General features: G+C 34.4%; 1 protein-coding gene across 1 annotated transcript in view; it reads right to left on the bottom strand.

Annotated features, from left to right (window-relative positions):
• TLL1 (tolloid like 1) overlaps positions 1 to 16,615 on the bottom strand; it is a 211,211-nt gene that overhangs the window by 30,537 nt on the left and 164,059 nt on the right. Inside the window, exons 13-16 of the mRNA XM_047091921.1 lie at positions 12,093 to 12,288; positions 9,918 to 10,043; positions 7,726 to 7,886; positions 3,590 to 3,770 (exon numbers count right to left, since the gene is read on the bottom strand). Coding sequence (XP_046947877.1) covers positions 3,590 to 3,770; positions 7,726 to 7,886; positions 9,918 to 10,043; positions 12,093 to 12,288 — 664 coding nt within the window. The remainder of the gene's footprint in view (positions 1 to 3,589; positions 3,771 to 7,725; positions 7,887 to 9,917; positions 10,044 to 12,092; positions 12,289 to 16,615) is intronic.

Below are 16,615 nucleotides of genomic sequence, written 5' to 3'. Positions count from 1 at the left end.
CTGTGGAAAAAATAGCTGAACATGTTATATTCTTCCCTCTGTTTTCATAAACTTACAGTCACTTCTGAAATATTTAGAACGCTGGTTACAAATAGAATCACTTAGGACTTCATATCTCTCAATTAACATATACAATACAGTAATAACACATTTATTCCATTGTCTATAATAAGATAATACTATTAAATAACTATAAAGTTAAAATTATAAAATTTAAATCAACTGAAAATACTTACATTAGGATTATTAACCTGTATTAGTATTTATGAAGTAATTAATGAAAGAGATGACTTTAAAAATTTCTTCACTCTCAAAGGTCAAAGTCTATTAGGTAAATGTTTGCAAATTTAGAAACATTTGGGGTAACAGTTAGAAATATGCTATGTGTTTTTCTTCTAAAGTTATTTTTGTATTTGATTTGAAAATTGAAAGAAATTGGACAAAAACTATAATGCACCATCTTCCCACCTTAGCACAAACATTCTTGGTATTTTTATACAGCAACTTTCAGGTTTGTTCCCCTCCACATGCTTAGCTGTATGCATAGCGTGCAGATAGTTTGTACCTAGATTTCCATTAATGTTTTGTCACATACAACTTTATACACCACAGAATCTTTAAACCATCTCTACCGTGTGGAAAAGTCCACAAAGTGTATTTGATATAATTTATTTACCATTTTCTTCCTGTCACAAAATTAGGTTGTTTCTAATTTCTATCACTATCATAGTATACTGAAATCCTTCTTCCAGATTTTGAAATATCTCTTTATAAATATGTCTCAAGAATGAGATTTCTGAGACAACTAGAATAGTCGCTGTAAATGACTCTTGATCCCTATGCTAAATTTCTTTCTAAAGACTTTGTTACAATAAATCCAGTAATATGTTTTATCAAATACCCCAAGAGTAAATTTTAACAGACAAACAAAAATCTTTCAATTTTGTTTGTGAAATATAATATCCCCATGGTTTACATGCCTACTTTCTAATAAATATAATGAATTATTGAACTTTGAACACATAATTATATATTATTACATTTAAAGCATTATTAGATCTCTGAAATAACATTTTTAATGTGAATAGAGCATGTCTATTAAAATAGGTGATCTTCTGTAAATTATGACTTTGTAAGAGATCATGGTTAGGACATTAGGTAAACTACGAATGTGTTACCGTCTCTTGGTAGTACCACAGCAGCTCTTTATTATAATATAATGTTTTTACCTCCCCTTTCCCTGAGCAAACATCGTCCCCACCAACCTAAACTCCCAGGGAATTAAACGTAAAATAGATTTAATACTCATCTAGAACCACAGTATTTTAAATATGAATTTGACAAACGGCTGATATTTTTCAATGCATCACAAAGAAACAATGGAAATGTATAGTTAATGATAATTACCTTGGAGTTACAAATTATTAATCTAATAAAGAAGTGAAAAGTATATCTGTTGTTTTTCAGGTCACAGATACGTTGAGTGTAACACATAACGAAGGCTATTTGCAAAGGGCATGATGCGCTCTTAGACAAACCAGGACATGCTGGGGTTTAAATGCTTGTGGCACTGAGCCGTTTACTTAACTCCTCAGCTGTTTCTTCTGTCAGGTGACTATAATAGTGAGAATATTACATCCTTATTTTGATTATTAAAGAGGTGATGCATGCCTGCATAATAAATTCTCAAAATGGAAGCTATCCTATGAACACTCGGGGTTTAATTTCCCCCTTGAAATTCATTGTTCCATTTACTTCACTACCTACATTCCACCAAACAATCTAGACTAGACTCAATGTTACCTAGTTTACTTATACTTTTTAAATATAGCACTGATAAATACCAAAAACAGACACAATTTCCTAAAATGATCTGCATCAGTGAATATGATTTACAGCAAATTAGTTGTTACGGGCTCAAGTACTCCCAAGGTACTCAGATAATTTTACAAAGCACAGCTACACAGACAGGAATAAAGACTATGCACTTGCATGTGCTGGAGAACATCATCTTCTTTATGTCCCCTTATATTTGTATCATAAGAATTAAAGTAGCATGCTGTATATTTCAACAGTATCATTCTAAAGACACAAACAATCTGTCTTTACAATTTGAAAGTTTTTCCTGACCAATAATATCAGATGAGTTTTAAATATTCTGAGTAACTTTAAATTTAAGCATCCTTTGCCACCAGTATATGGAGAATGTATCTTTTAAAAAGGTAATTATTTAGGAAAATGTCGGACTATGGTACAGTGAAAAGGATCCTGAATATTATTAATATTATAAAATTTATTCACTTTATAATTTCCATTTTTAAAATAAATACTTTGGTGGTTCTAAAATAAGAACCCTTATCTCTAACCACTGAGTCACGTAAAATTTGTAAAACATGATATGCAGAAAATAGTGAAGTCTAAGAAAGCCTTGCTTTCATCAAATTAGGATATTAAAATGCTACTTTGAATAACACAAATCTTAAATGAATGCCTGAGATGAATTTTTAAAAGGCAATTAAATCTGGGGGAAGAAAGGCAAGGTGAATAAGACAGCCAAGATCCCTTGTATTTTGAATGTACTTCTGTGTATGACGTGGACCTCAATGGAGTTTGTGAACCATTAACTTCAATTACACTGAAAACCCCAAACAAACCCCGGGCACTGTAAATCTCATTAATTTTAAACACATGGGGACTGGAATAAATGGACTTTGAATTAACTCAATCCAAATTACCTAATATTAAAATATAATTGGAATTCAGTTGCTTTAAACTGCTTGCCAGTCTGAAAGGCAGAATAGATTGCTATACTAGGGTTTATTATAATTTTATCTACTTTTGAAGTTTCAGCATATTATCTTTATAAGTAAAGTATGATTCCAAAATTGGAAAAATAAAAGGAATTTTCACTGATATTTCCATATATTTCCTTAAAGTTGAGGGATTTCTAACAAATACAAGCTCTAGAAGAGGGAAATTTTACTATGAGTTGGTTAAACTAAATATTAAATTCCAAACAGAAGGGTCAACTGTTAAATATACCTGATAATCTCTTATTTTTAGTAAAATTATAATGTCAATATTTGTAGGTTTCATACTATAATCTTTTCTATAGTGGTAAGGCAAAGTATGATTTTAATATCAATTTAGCAATAAGAATGAAAATATAATAAAAGGAATAAGAAAAAGGTTGTTAAAAAATAAGACCAAAAAATGTGTTGGTAAAATGAGATCAGATATTCCAAAAACAAAGATAAACCATTTTGAAAAAGCCTGCCACTTTTTCAAAGTCTTGTATCATTATCCCCATCCATTTATAAAGTCACCGTATGAAAACACTGTAATAACTTTGTGTTATTTGTATTAGCCTTCATAAAATTTGATTGTTAAGTGTTTAGGAGCTACATTTTATCAGGGCCCCAATTATTAACCTTCTATTTATAAGTAAAAAAAAATTGTTAAACCTACAATAAATGTTTGTGCATTCTATGTCCCTCCAAGTTACATTTACAGAAAACTATGAAGAATAGATAATAATTTAAGCCAATCCACCTTGAAAGTCCACCATATACACATGGAATATTGATACCTGAGAAGAAATGTGCTTTGAAGCCCTTCTTGGATACAGTGTTGTCAGATCTGAATTCAATTCTCATATTGTTGAACTGAGATGTGATCACTTCAGGCACTTCGGCACCACAAAATTTGCCATGCAATTTAGACTCCGAGGAAAGGCCACTCCAAATCTCCACATAATCATATTTGCAAACCTAGAAAAAACAAAATTATTATAGACACCAGATTTTAAGAGTCTCATGCTCTACTGACTGAGCTAGCCAGGCACTGTATAGTCACAGATTTTAAAGTGTCAGAGGATTGACATTCATTTTTGAAAAGTCTACTATTTCTTTCTCTCTTTAGTCCTCTGGTAGTCAAATTGGAATTAACAAGTAAACAAACAAACAAAAAAAAAAAATCAGAGAAAGAGTCCAAATATGAGGTGGATGGCATGAAAAATAGACTAGTGAATTTTGCTCTGAATACCTATTTGTATATACAAATGTGTGTTTGTTTATATGTATTTACAATATATTTTTTTCCCAAAGAATAGAGTTTAGGAGAACTGAGATGAATATTTGTTGAGATAATGGTGCTGATGGTCACAAGAACATCCTTTGCGGCCTTAAAAAAAAAAAAAATTAAATGTTTAGATATTTTCACTAGGAACTGTGAAAGAACTTGTCATGTGCTGTCTTAGTTAACGCTGACAACAATTACATCGAATTGCCACTTAGGGACACCTGGGTGGCTCAGTAGGTTAAACATCCGACTCTTGGTTTTGGCTCAGGTCGTGATCTCACATTTTGTGAGTTTGAGCCCCACATCGGGCTGTGTGCTGTCAGTGCAGAGCCTGTTTGGGATTCCGTCTCCCTCTCTCTCTGCCCTTCACTTGTTTGCTCCCAACCTCTCTCTCAAAACAAATAAAGATAAACTTTAAAGAAGAAAAATTTTTAAAATCTAAAAAAATTGGTACATTTAAAGTCTATAAAACAACCATTAACAACAGAAACCTTCCTTTCTACCGTAAAGATAAGAAAACTGAGGTTCAGAAATTTTTAAATAAAATGTCCAAAATTATACTTATCATACATGGCAGTTCAGTGAAAACAGCACAGAGTTTGCCTTGGTCCAGTGCTGTCTCCCAGAAACACTGTGTCCTAATCAGAAGAGTACCCTTAGGAAATTTCAAAGAAGACACAGACACTGTGGTATACAAGAAAAAGGATACCTCGTCTTTCAAATTCATCAAACAAATTGATACTTCTTAACTTGTTTGAGTTGCTAGGCACTATAAAGTTACTCTGTAGCTATACCATAGAATTGCAAACAAATAAAAACTCTATGTGGTGGAATGGAGAGGGGAATTTACACTAAAATAAAGTAGACTCATTCTGTTTTATATGTAACGCACTAACAACACCAAAGTGGAAGAAGGTACGTGAACGCCAGGCATTCTTAAGCAATTTTATGGCTACTCTAACAGATGTTTCCATAATACACTTCTCCAAAGTTCCAACAGAGCACATTCTAAAGAATATATCTTGCATGAATGACCTTATTACATAAATGTGTAATTAGCAAGGTTTAACAATGCATATGATTGAACCCTGGGGCATGATCTGTACTTTGCAATATGTCAACTCAAATTGAAGTTTCTTGTGATATTAATTAGGTGATAAATAAGCAAAAGGTTGTTAGGAAAAAATTAAAAGTTTACAACTTCAGCCTCTGTTTAGAGAGGGCTCTGGCACAGACTAGGAGAATGTTACCAAGGTTAAAGTTGTTTGACATCATCTTTCCTTTGGATATCAATATAATGAATACAACAATGGACTTAAAACTTTGTCCGATATTCTATACGTCAAGTTTTTGCTCATGTCTTTAAGTAAGCAAGACATCAAACCACAAAAATACACAGAATTCTGTAACAGCCTTCCACATAGTAACATCATTATAAGTTTAAGAAACTTGGGATATCTTATCGAGTTTATAAAGGGTCCTTCCAGGAACAAAGAACACAGCACCCATGGGAAAAATGCTTTCAGAATACAGTGACCCATTTATTTAAAACCACGTATCCCCCCATCCTCTTCAATACAAACTTCTAGCCTTCCTAGTAACATCTATCAACTGATGAATCAAAAATGTTGTATCTGTCACAACTAATAGCTTCAGGGGAAACTGACAGAGTAGAAGTCATTCAACACTAAGTTCACACCACATCACAGAACTGGTAGGGAGATGATCATTTTCAAAAAGGGTCGCTCATATGAAACCTTTTCTAAAATTGCTATAAAAATCTGTTCTTCATTTCAATATTTCTCAAAATTTCAGGGAATTATTAAAGGAAAATGATATGTCACGTGGACAGAGTATGTTAGAAACATAAACAGTTTTTGCCATCATAAAATGTACACATGATGTAAGGAAGGTCTCAAAAGAGACCAGCTGAGCTCTCATTTCTATAATTCTCTGAAATACATAAGTTCATCACCTTTCAGATTTTAATTTCCTTTAAGGAAACACAAAAGTCAGGAACTTCTTACCTCAAAACTATTAGTAGGACTAAAAAAATGCACATGAGTGCCTTGATGGACTACTACAGGCAGAATTAAGAGAAAAAAAATAAAAGGAATTAAGAAAAAATAAAGAAAAGCAGGAGGGGGAAAAAAACAAAGATACATGTACGAAGACAAAATAATGGTGTAAAAATCCCTAAATATTACCAACTATTATTTCCCAGGAGAATAGATACATTATATTTCTGTTATCTCACTTCTTTATAAGTGTTCAACATATATATGTATGTGTGTGTGTGTGTGTGTGTGTGTATATATATATGTCAGAGACAAAATAATTTTTGAGTTAATTTTATCATACTTAAAAGTTTTAAATCATGTTTGTTTTAAAACAATCACAGAAGTCATTGGAAGAAAGGATATGGAAGTTAGAAAATTAAAAAAAAAGAAAAGGAAGTGGGAAAACTCAACAAAACTGAAATTAAACCAATGTTGACCAATCATACAAAGGACACAGTCCTAAAGTTCTCACTTCTAGACTTGACATTCCATTCGAATTTGGTGTGTGTGCACTAGCACCTAGGAATTCTCAAATAAATGATTTCGCTTCTTTGAATGTGGCCACCTGGCAGAAAATGGGTCCTTTATTACAATAAGCTATATTTTGTAAAGGAAAGATAGAGTCAACTAAATGCTTCTTTGATTGAGATTAAAAAATTAATCTTTATTTATAATCATGAACATGTTCATAATGAAAAACTACTTAATACTGAAAATATACTCATCGCCACAAGTAAAATATAGCAGGTTATTCTAAATGGCTTCTTCGCCCACTTTATTTATTTCAAAGAGTTGGGGGAGAGGGGCAAAGGGAAGGAGAGAGAGAATCTTAAGAGCTCTGTGCTCAGCATGGAGCTCGACATGGGTCTCAGTCTCACGACCCTGGGATCATGACTTGAGCAGAAACCAAGAATTGGATGCTCAACCAACCCAGGAGATAGCTTAAATAGCTATTTTTGTTTTGACTCAAGCAGTGGATATTAGTTGATTGATGTTTTTAGAAAAGTCTCTGTGACATGAAGCTGACCTTAATTTTTCCATATTTCTTGGATAAATGAAGCTGTATAATAATACACTAAGTAAAAACTCCCTCTAGGTAATTTTCAGTCTCCTAGAAACAGTCTAAAATATCATCCAATGTTGGGGCACCTGGGTGGCTCAGTCGGTTAAGTGCCCTACTTGGGCTCAGGTCATGATCTCATGGTTCATGACTTTGAGCCCCACATTGGGACTCACTCTCCAGCTCAGAGCCTGGAACCTGCTTTGGATTCTGTGTCTCTCTCTCTCTCTGCCCCTCCCCTGCTCACACTCTGTCTCTCTGTCCCTCAACATACATAAACATTAAATTTTTTTTTTAAAAATTTAAAAAAAACAAAATAAAAATAAATATCATCCAATGCCAACAGAAATTATGAACAGTTGCAGAAATGAACAGTACAGCAAAGACTATAACATCTATATGACTGTATTTCTGTAACCCTTTCCTCCTTCCCTCCTTCCTCCCTTCCTCCCTTGCATTTACCAGATTGTCTTCAGAGGTTCCCAAAACACAACAGAAAAAAAATTGTATTTATTATTCACTTACTTCATTGCCTTCCAATTCAAAAAACTCAAACTTCATAGAAATTCTGTATTGGGTTGGTGCAACCACTTGCCACACACAGTTTTTATTAGGAGGGTACTCCTTGGGCCAGCCTGGAGTGGTTATAGTGCCATTAAGTTTGGTAAGAAGTCCGCCACAAGCCGCTAGAAGGAAAGAAAAGGACAAAGTTTTCTCCTATAGAGTCATTCCCTTCTTAGCATCTTTCCATCGATAACCAAACATCTCAGCATTAAATTTCAACCATCTTCCAGATTTTTCAAAATCTAGAAAGTCTCAGTCTCAGCTCCTTAGTTTTTACTACAATTATTTTAATTATCTAATCCCATTTATAAGGCACTAATTTGTAGTTTTGGATCCAAACAAGCTACGACTGTGTAACAACATTTCAGATCACTTTAAAGTTAGGAAAACAACATAAAGAAAACTGGGTGTCAATTCTCTTATCTTTTAAATGGGTAGTATAATACCTACACAGTATGGTTGTAAGCATCAATATAGGCTGATGTAGTGAGACCAAAATCAGTTGTTTATCTCTTCAAACTCATTTTGCCCAAGATGAGCAAGTCTTGGGAGTTAGTGAGCTAGCGAGCTGGATACACTAGAGTAAATAGATCATATTTGTTATTTGAAAACCTCATTTAACAACTGTTTTTTCTTCCCCTTTTGGATGATCTATTTAAAAGAGGTACTGTTTAATACCTTACCTCTCTTGCTTATTATTAGTGAAATTAGCAAAACAGGGTATCCAAAAGTAAAAAGAACACATATTGTACAAGGTTTGTAACTAATTCCTAGGGAGTCAAGAGTTACCTAAAGTAAGTGCTCTCTTTATTTTAATTGCCTTTGTATATACATGTGTATGTATGCATATATGCATGTGTACATATGTATATTACTACATTTATTCATGTATTGTAAAAACTTCCTGTACTTTCACATCTACCACTTTTTGGTAAATTATTATAAAGTAAAATAATTATTCTTAGGCACCACACTGAACTAACAACCACATTGTCTGGTATACAATGTCCTCTGTTTTAAAGATACTGTATCGCCTACTGTGTCTATTTTATCTGAGTACAGAGAGCAGATAAGTAGTTTAATAGACAGGATGGAGACTTTTGTCACAGAGAAAAGTTGAAACTTTTAAGAAGAAACAGAGAGACTGGCTTTTTAAAGTAGGTCAGGAAGCAAAGACGTCCGCCATGTTTGCCACTGTTATGTCCTCTATTGCAGACACCATAGAGAGCAAGGTGCTCATTTTTAGGGAACTTCCATTTGCACTTTTGTGGACACCACCAAAAGTAATCACCAAAGTAATAAATACATCATGATAAGTAATGCTAAATTGCTACAAGCTTTATGAAGATGATTTGGGCAGACATGTTGAGAGAGGAATAAAGGAGGAAGAGACCATTGGAAGGAAGACCAGTGTGTTTATTTTGTAATCCAAGCATGGGGCCTGTAATAGGATGAAGCAGGGGAGATGGGAAAACAAGACAAAGCTTTAAATTCTGAAGGAAGACATCACAGGACATGGCAACAAAACATTGTGCAAGAAATCTCCTCTTAGAATGTGTAGAGGAAATGGGGAAAACAGCAAGACCTCTTTGTTTATGAATCATTTATTGATAAAACACATTTAGCTCCAACTTTATATTTGTGCTAAATACTAAAGATACAAAAAAAATTCAGATTCAGGATTCTGCACTTTAGTAAGGGAGATGTACCCATAAAATATGTTAAGAAAAGGTAAAAATAAATGCCAGACAGATGGATAAAAATCTAGGTTTCGATAGAGATAAAAATAGAAATAGATGGATAGATAGATGGATGATATAGATAAATAGTGACAGCAAGAGAGAGAGAGAGAGAGAGAGAGAGAATGAGAGAGAGAGAGAAATACACATATAAACAAGGTGGCCTGGTAACCAAAGGAGGAAATGACCGATTCTATAACAAGAACCCAGGCTAGGAGTCATGTTAGCTATGACGAAACACTGAGTCTTAGGACTCTTGAGGAAACCTCTTGAGGAAAGAGGTTTCTGTGGAGGAAAGGAAAGAGGGAAGCAGAGGGGAAGAAAATGACAGGATAGGAAAGAAAGAAGGAATGGAGCAGCAGTGGTGATTTGGAGGATTCAGGCAGGAAGCGCCACCTGCAAATGCAGCCCTACCTTCACAGCCCCTCTTGTCAGGTCCCAGCTCGTAGCCGGGCTCACACACACACTGGTAACTGCCCAGTGTGTTCAGGCATCGCTGTTCACAGCCCCCACGGTCAGGTTTGGCGCACTCGTCTTCCTCTGCAAAGATGGCGAGAGTTAGAGAACGAGACACAGTATTTGGTTTTACATAGTAAGGTGTAAAATTTTCTGAAAATGTGACACTTAATAACCGAATAAAACAGGGAAAATTGATTTCTTCAACAAAGGGGAAGGGGCAATTTGTAAGTCCTTGACAGCTGGTGTACCAGAATTCACGTCACTACAATCTAATTAGTGTATAAGAACCAAGGGAGGGACTGGAACCTTCTATCAGTGCCAACTGAAGATCACCTCAGACAAGTATGTGGGTTTTTTTCTGATTGTTAAGGGCTAAAAGAATTCTTACAATGTATAAAATTTCCAGAATAAAATAGAAAGGCTTACTGAAAAAATATAGCTTCACCTGTTGATTTCATAGTATAGTGTGCTAGATATCCTAAGAAATGCTTTTAAAGAAATGTCATTAACTGCAAAAATGTAGTGTGCAAAAAAAGTTACAATACAATCTTAGATTTAAAAAAAAAAATGCCATGAAGAAACAGCTTATGGTAAATGTAAATTAAAAAGAAAGAAAATTCAGAAACCTACTGGACCTCTTTAGGGGCGCCTGGGTGGCTCAGTTGGTTAAGCATCCGACTTTGGCTTGGGTCATGATCTTACGGTTTGTGAGTTCAAGCCCCACGTCGGGCTCTGTGCTAACAGCCTGGAGCCTGCTTCAGATTCTGTCTCTGTTTCTCTTTCTTTGCCCTTCCCCAGCTCATGCTACGTCTCTCTCTCTTTCTTTCTCTCTCAAAAATAAATAAACATTAAAAAAAATAAAAGAAACTACTGGACCTCATTAAATGTAAAGCTTTCAGCATTTTCTATATAGACATACTGATACAAGAAATATTAAAATTCCGTATTTTGTAGATACATATGCGATTTTAATTATACATGGAAATATAAATATATATATATGAAATAAATACATATAAAAATATACACTATTTAAAACAGCATAGATGATAAGATATTCCATAATCTCAACCTTCAGAAATAACCTAGTGTGAGTTAAGAAAATAGCAAACAGTATTCTCAGCAGAAACTCTGCGTTGGCCAAAGTCCAAGCATTTTTGGTAACCAAATATATAAACATCACAGGAGAGAATCTTGATAGAATGTTTCTTCTACTGTAAAATCCTACATATAGAGAAGAACTAAAGCATGTGAACGTACATTTTAATAAACACTTTTAATACATCTAGTGAAAGCGCCAAGGTTTTCTGCCTTTCATATCCTATGGTGAATAGCGAAGTAATGCTCAGGGAAAATCCATTATAATGTTCTTTAAATAATCAAATGTTAAAATGTTTGGTTATTAATCACACTAAATTTTGACATACACAACTAAATCCATCATTTATTATATAAAAATCAGTGTAGAGAAAGTTTTGTTTCTCTCCCCATAAAATAATTTTTACAATGACACACTTAATGTTAAGTGCCTATGAATTTTCCAAATGCAAATTTGACACTATGTGCACTAAAATGACTTTCTTTTTACCTAAGTAATACACCCCAAATATGAGACATGAAAATACACTAAAATTTGGTTATGTGAGTAAATATTAAAGCTGATCAATAATAATTCTTTGTCAAGAAGGCATTTTCGGTATCAGAATATCCTACGAAGAAGGCCATACATTATTTTCAACGTGGTGGGATGTTGTTATCTATAGGATGGTTTAGAAATGCTGTCACTTGGAAATCAATTGATGAATGATGTATCAGTAAACTTTCTTCTGATCATGAATCCCATGTTTATTATATTGCAAATGTTTTCTCCCTGTCTGCATTCCCTTTCTGGATTTTGCCATCTTGACTGTTTCATAAAAAGCAGATGACAGAATATCCTAATGAGGCTCCCAGTCTGTTCTAGAAAGTTCCTGATTCCAGTATTATACCGGTAACCTTCTACTATCAAAAGTCATCCAAATATCTTTCCCAACAGTGCATTCAGTATAACTTTCCTCTCTTAACTCAAAGTTAAAGATCACATTTATTCCTCACAAAGGAAATATCACACTTTAAATCACTTCAAATTACCTTTAAAAAAGTTGGCAGCAAACCCAGCCTTGTTCACAGTTCCGTCAGAAACGAATTTCATCCACAAGGTGTTGGAGGTAGATCTGATATCTTCAGGTTTATCATAACCACAGAAACGCCCTATCAAAGGGCTATTTTCACTGTTTCCGTCTCGAACTTCTAGGTAGTCATAGGCACAGTTGTCATGTCTTTCAATCTGCAATAACAAAAATATGCGAAGATATACATATTTTGAACTTTTTAAATGTTTATTTATTTATCTTGAGAGTGTGTGTGTGTGTGTGCATGAGTGGGGAAAGGGGCAGAGAGAGGGAGAAACAGAATCCCAAGCAGGCTCCTTGCTGTCAGCAAGAGTTGGAATCAAGAGCCAGATGCTTAACTGACTGAGCCACCTGGGCGACCCTGTGAAGATATACCTAATTAGCAGATAAAATAATTTCTATACAAAGACTATTATATATGCTCAGTGCCATAGTGCTGACATAGTCACATAACAAATTACTTACAGAGCTTTTCTTGTGAGTGTGCATGACAATATCACAACAACACCACCCATGAATAAAGGGCATAGTTTTCTGGTACACAGGAAGAGGTAAAAAAAAAAAAATCTATGGAAGAGTGCATCAGAATCAACAAATGCTAACTGCTTCATAAAAGAAAATAAAAATACAAGTAGTACAAAGCAAAAGAAAATACAGACGATTATTAAAAATCTGGGCCAAATATGGTATAAGCAATGTATAATTTGTCCTGAAACATAAAATCGCTGGTAGTTTATCAACAAAACTGTTATTTTATTCACAGAGAAGCTTGATTCAAATTCTGTTGATCAATATTGCACTGTTTAAGTTCATAAATCTCTTTTTAAAGAAAAATCTGATAATATAAAATTACATTCTTTCTTGTCCATGAAATTCTTTACCCATAATTAGCACAGCTATAGAAAGACTGCTATATAGTAGAATGATACACTAGTATATTACTAGTGTATGTAGAATCAGCACTGGCTAGCCCTTTTTCAAGGTAACATGGCTGTTCGGGTGAGCCTTTTTACCCCTACACACTCCTCTTAACCCCTATAATCTACAGGAACTGAATCTCTTTCTTCAAACAACTAAATGCAAATAAAAGCTCAGACCTTTGGCCTATAAAGCTTTATGAAGAATTGCATGTTCATGGACCTATGTTTTGGCCCCCAAACTTCTAAAAACAACAAACCAAAATTTACAAATTGGCTTTCAAATTATAAGACAATTGCTAAATAAAATCCTTATTCTTTTCATAGAAAATGGGTATTAGCCCTGAAGTCTTAGTAAGTCAACTACTGATTAGATATTTAAAGCTAGAAAGCACAGATGTCCATAATTAATAAACCATGCAAAGTATCACATCTTGTTAACTATTTTTCGACATACAATTCACTACTTATTGGAATTCTGTTACACAATGCAAGTCAGGAAATACATTCATTCCATGGAATCACAACCTGAATGGATGAAACTGCTGGTAAAGTTGGTTGAAGAATCTATTTCATCACTTGTTGATTTGTCAATACATTAAAAATGACAGACTTCAAATAAGAAAGCATACGAACAAATAGAAAAAACAGACTTTGAAACACAGATTAGGTCAGAACTAATCACCACATTTGCTGCTTTCCTTTTCCCAATCACAAATCAGGATTCATTCACTCCTCCAACAAATATTCAGTGGTTATTCTATTTTAGGCACTCTTCTCACTGCTTGCTATGCAATCTTTTTTTTTTTCTTTCCAAGATTTTATTTAACTTTAAGTTAGTTAACATATACTGAGGTACTGGTTTCAGGGGAAGAACCCAGTGATTCATCACTTATATATGTAACACCCAGATCTCATCCCAACAAGTGCCTTCCTTAATACCCATCACCCATTTAGGCCTCCCCCATACACCTCCCTCCAGCAACTTCCAGTTGGTTCTCTACAGTTAAGAGTCTTTTATGGTTTGCCTCCCTCTCTGTTTTTACCTTATTTTATTTTTCCTTCCCTTCCCTAATGTTCATCTGTTTTGTTTCTTACATTTCACATATGAGGGAAATCATATGGTATTTGTCTTTCTCTGACTTATTTTGCTTAGTATAGTATACTCTAGTTCCATTTGTATGGCTGAGTAATATTCCAGTGTGTGTGTGTGTGTGTGTGTGTGTGTGTGTGTGTGTGTACCAATATATATATACACACATATATATATATATACCTACATATATATACACGTATATATATATACAAGTGTGTGTGTATATATACATATGTGTGTGTGTGTGTGTGTGTGTGTGTGTATACCACATCTTTAGCCATTCACAGTTGATGGACATTTGGGTTCTTTTCATAATTTACCTATTGTTAGTAGTGCTGCTATAAACATTGGGGCGGGTGTGCCTCTTCAAATCAGTATTTTTGTATCTTTTGGATAAATACCTAGTAATGTAATTGCTGAGTCGCAGGGTAGTTCTATTTTTAAGTTTCTGAGGAACCTCCACACTGTTCTCCAGAGTGGCTTTACCAGCTTGCATTTCTACCAACAGCGTAAGGGGGTTCCCCTCTAATGCATCTTCACCAACATCTGTTGTTTCCCGTGTTGTTAATTTTAGCCATTCTGACAGGTCTCAGGTGGTCTCATTGTGGTTCTGACTTGTATTTCTCTGATGATGAGTGATGTTGAACATTTTTCCATGTGTCTCTTAGCCATTTGCATGTCTTGCAAAGAATCGGTACCATTTATAATTGCACTAAAAACGAAAAGACACCTAGAAATAAACCTAACCAAAGAGGTAAAAGATCTGTATTCTGAAAACTATAGAACACTTAATGAAAGAAATTGAAGAAGACACAAAGAAATGGAAAAATATTCCATGCTCATGGACTGGAAGAACAAGTTATGTGAAAATGTCTATGCTACCCCAAGTAATCTACACATTCAATGTAATCCCTATCAAAACAACACCAGCATTCTTCACAGAGCTAGAACAAAGAATTCTAAAATTTGTATGGAACCAGAAAAGACTCCAAATAGCCAAAGCAATCCTGAAAAAGAGAAACAAAACTGGAGGCATCACAATTCCAGACTTCAAGCTGTATTACAAAGCTTGTATACAGTATAGTACTGTACAAAAACAGACACATATATCAATGGAACCGAAGAGAGGAGCCAAAAATGAACCCATAACTATATGGTATGCATCCTTCAGCAAAATGACAAAGGGCCTTACCCTCCTGGACCTTACACGCTACTGGTGGGTAGAGAGCAAAGGGATAACAAACAGGATAAATAATTAAATCATAAAATATTAGCGACTAATAAATTCTATGGAAAAATATTCAGTGAAACAAGAAGTGTGAGAAGTAACATAGGCAGGGGAGGGCAGAGGGAGAGGAAGAGGGGGAGAATCTTAAGCAGGCTCCATACCCAGAGCGGAACCCAATGAGGGGGCTCGATCCTGATGCAGGAGGACTCAATCTCACATTGTGAGATCATGGCCTGCACCAAAATCAAGAGTCAGATGCTTAACCAAGTGAGCCACCCAGGTGCCCCTACTCCTTTCAAAATCAGAGTTCTCTATAAATATGAGAACATTTCCAGATGCCTAAGGCTTTTTCTTCAGTCAAAGGAACACATAAATAAATATCCCCAACTCTCCAGGTGTAGAGTCGGTATCGATAAAAGAATAAATAACAACACGGAATTAGTGACTAACTGTAGGGAAAAGAACCAAAGGTGTCAGAAAGCCAACCTCTCCTCACCTGCTTGAGCAGCACAGAAAGAACTGCTCCTGACTCACGAATCATTTTGGAAGAGAAGAAAAAGAATGAATTAGAAGAAGAAAAGAAGTGAGAACACACAACAAAGAAAGAAGCTGCTTTTCAAAAGTCAATTAAGAAAAATAAAATTGCTTCATATCATAAGCCATACTGAGTAAAAATAAGAAGGTTAATTAGAATTGGTTTTCAATCACTACTTTGAGTAGATAACTGCTTTTCAAAATTACTATTTTAACAAGGAAGAAAACAAGATAGACACTACCGAAAAAGAAGCCAAAACATTTGTACTTCTTCGGTGATTCAAAAGAAATAGGATAATGGATATTTCCCTGCACATAAAACTTACTCTGTTCTTGCAACAGATACATAACAGATCCTTCTAAATTTTAATTTAAAGTACCTGCATATTCAGGTTACTTAGTCAACAAGTAGAGGTTTAAATATTTTATACGATACACAAAGTGCAAATACTTCATGGGTGAAATGCATCAAAATGGCCGATTTTAGGATTAATTCTACTAGTATCTATTTATGAATTACATATTACTTATTAAATATCACGCACTTGGTGTTAAGGCTAACAAAACAGAAACATATACTGTATTCTTACAGAGTAAACGCCACAGCTGTTCAACTGCTTACAAAATAAAAGTTGCCTTATATATATGATATTTATGATATTATCCCTGTATAACAACACTTCTAAATATCTTTTTTTTTTAATTTT

Source organism: Lynx rufus, unplaced genomic scaffold (assembly GCF_022079265.1).
Source record: "Lynx rufus isolate CCGP_SWC_20201006 ecotype Redwood Valley unplaced genomic scaffold, mLynRuf1.p SCAF_3, whole genome shotgun sequence".
In the NCBI taxonomy this organism is placed as follows: Eukaryota; Metazoa; Chordata; class Mammalia; order Carnivora; family Felidae; genus Lynx; species Lynx rufus.
This window is presented reverse-complemented; position numbering and strand designations above follow the sequence as displayed.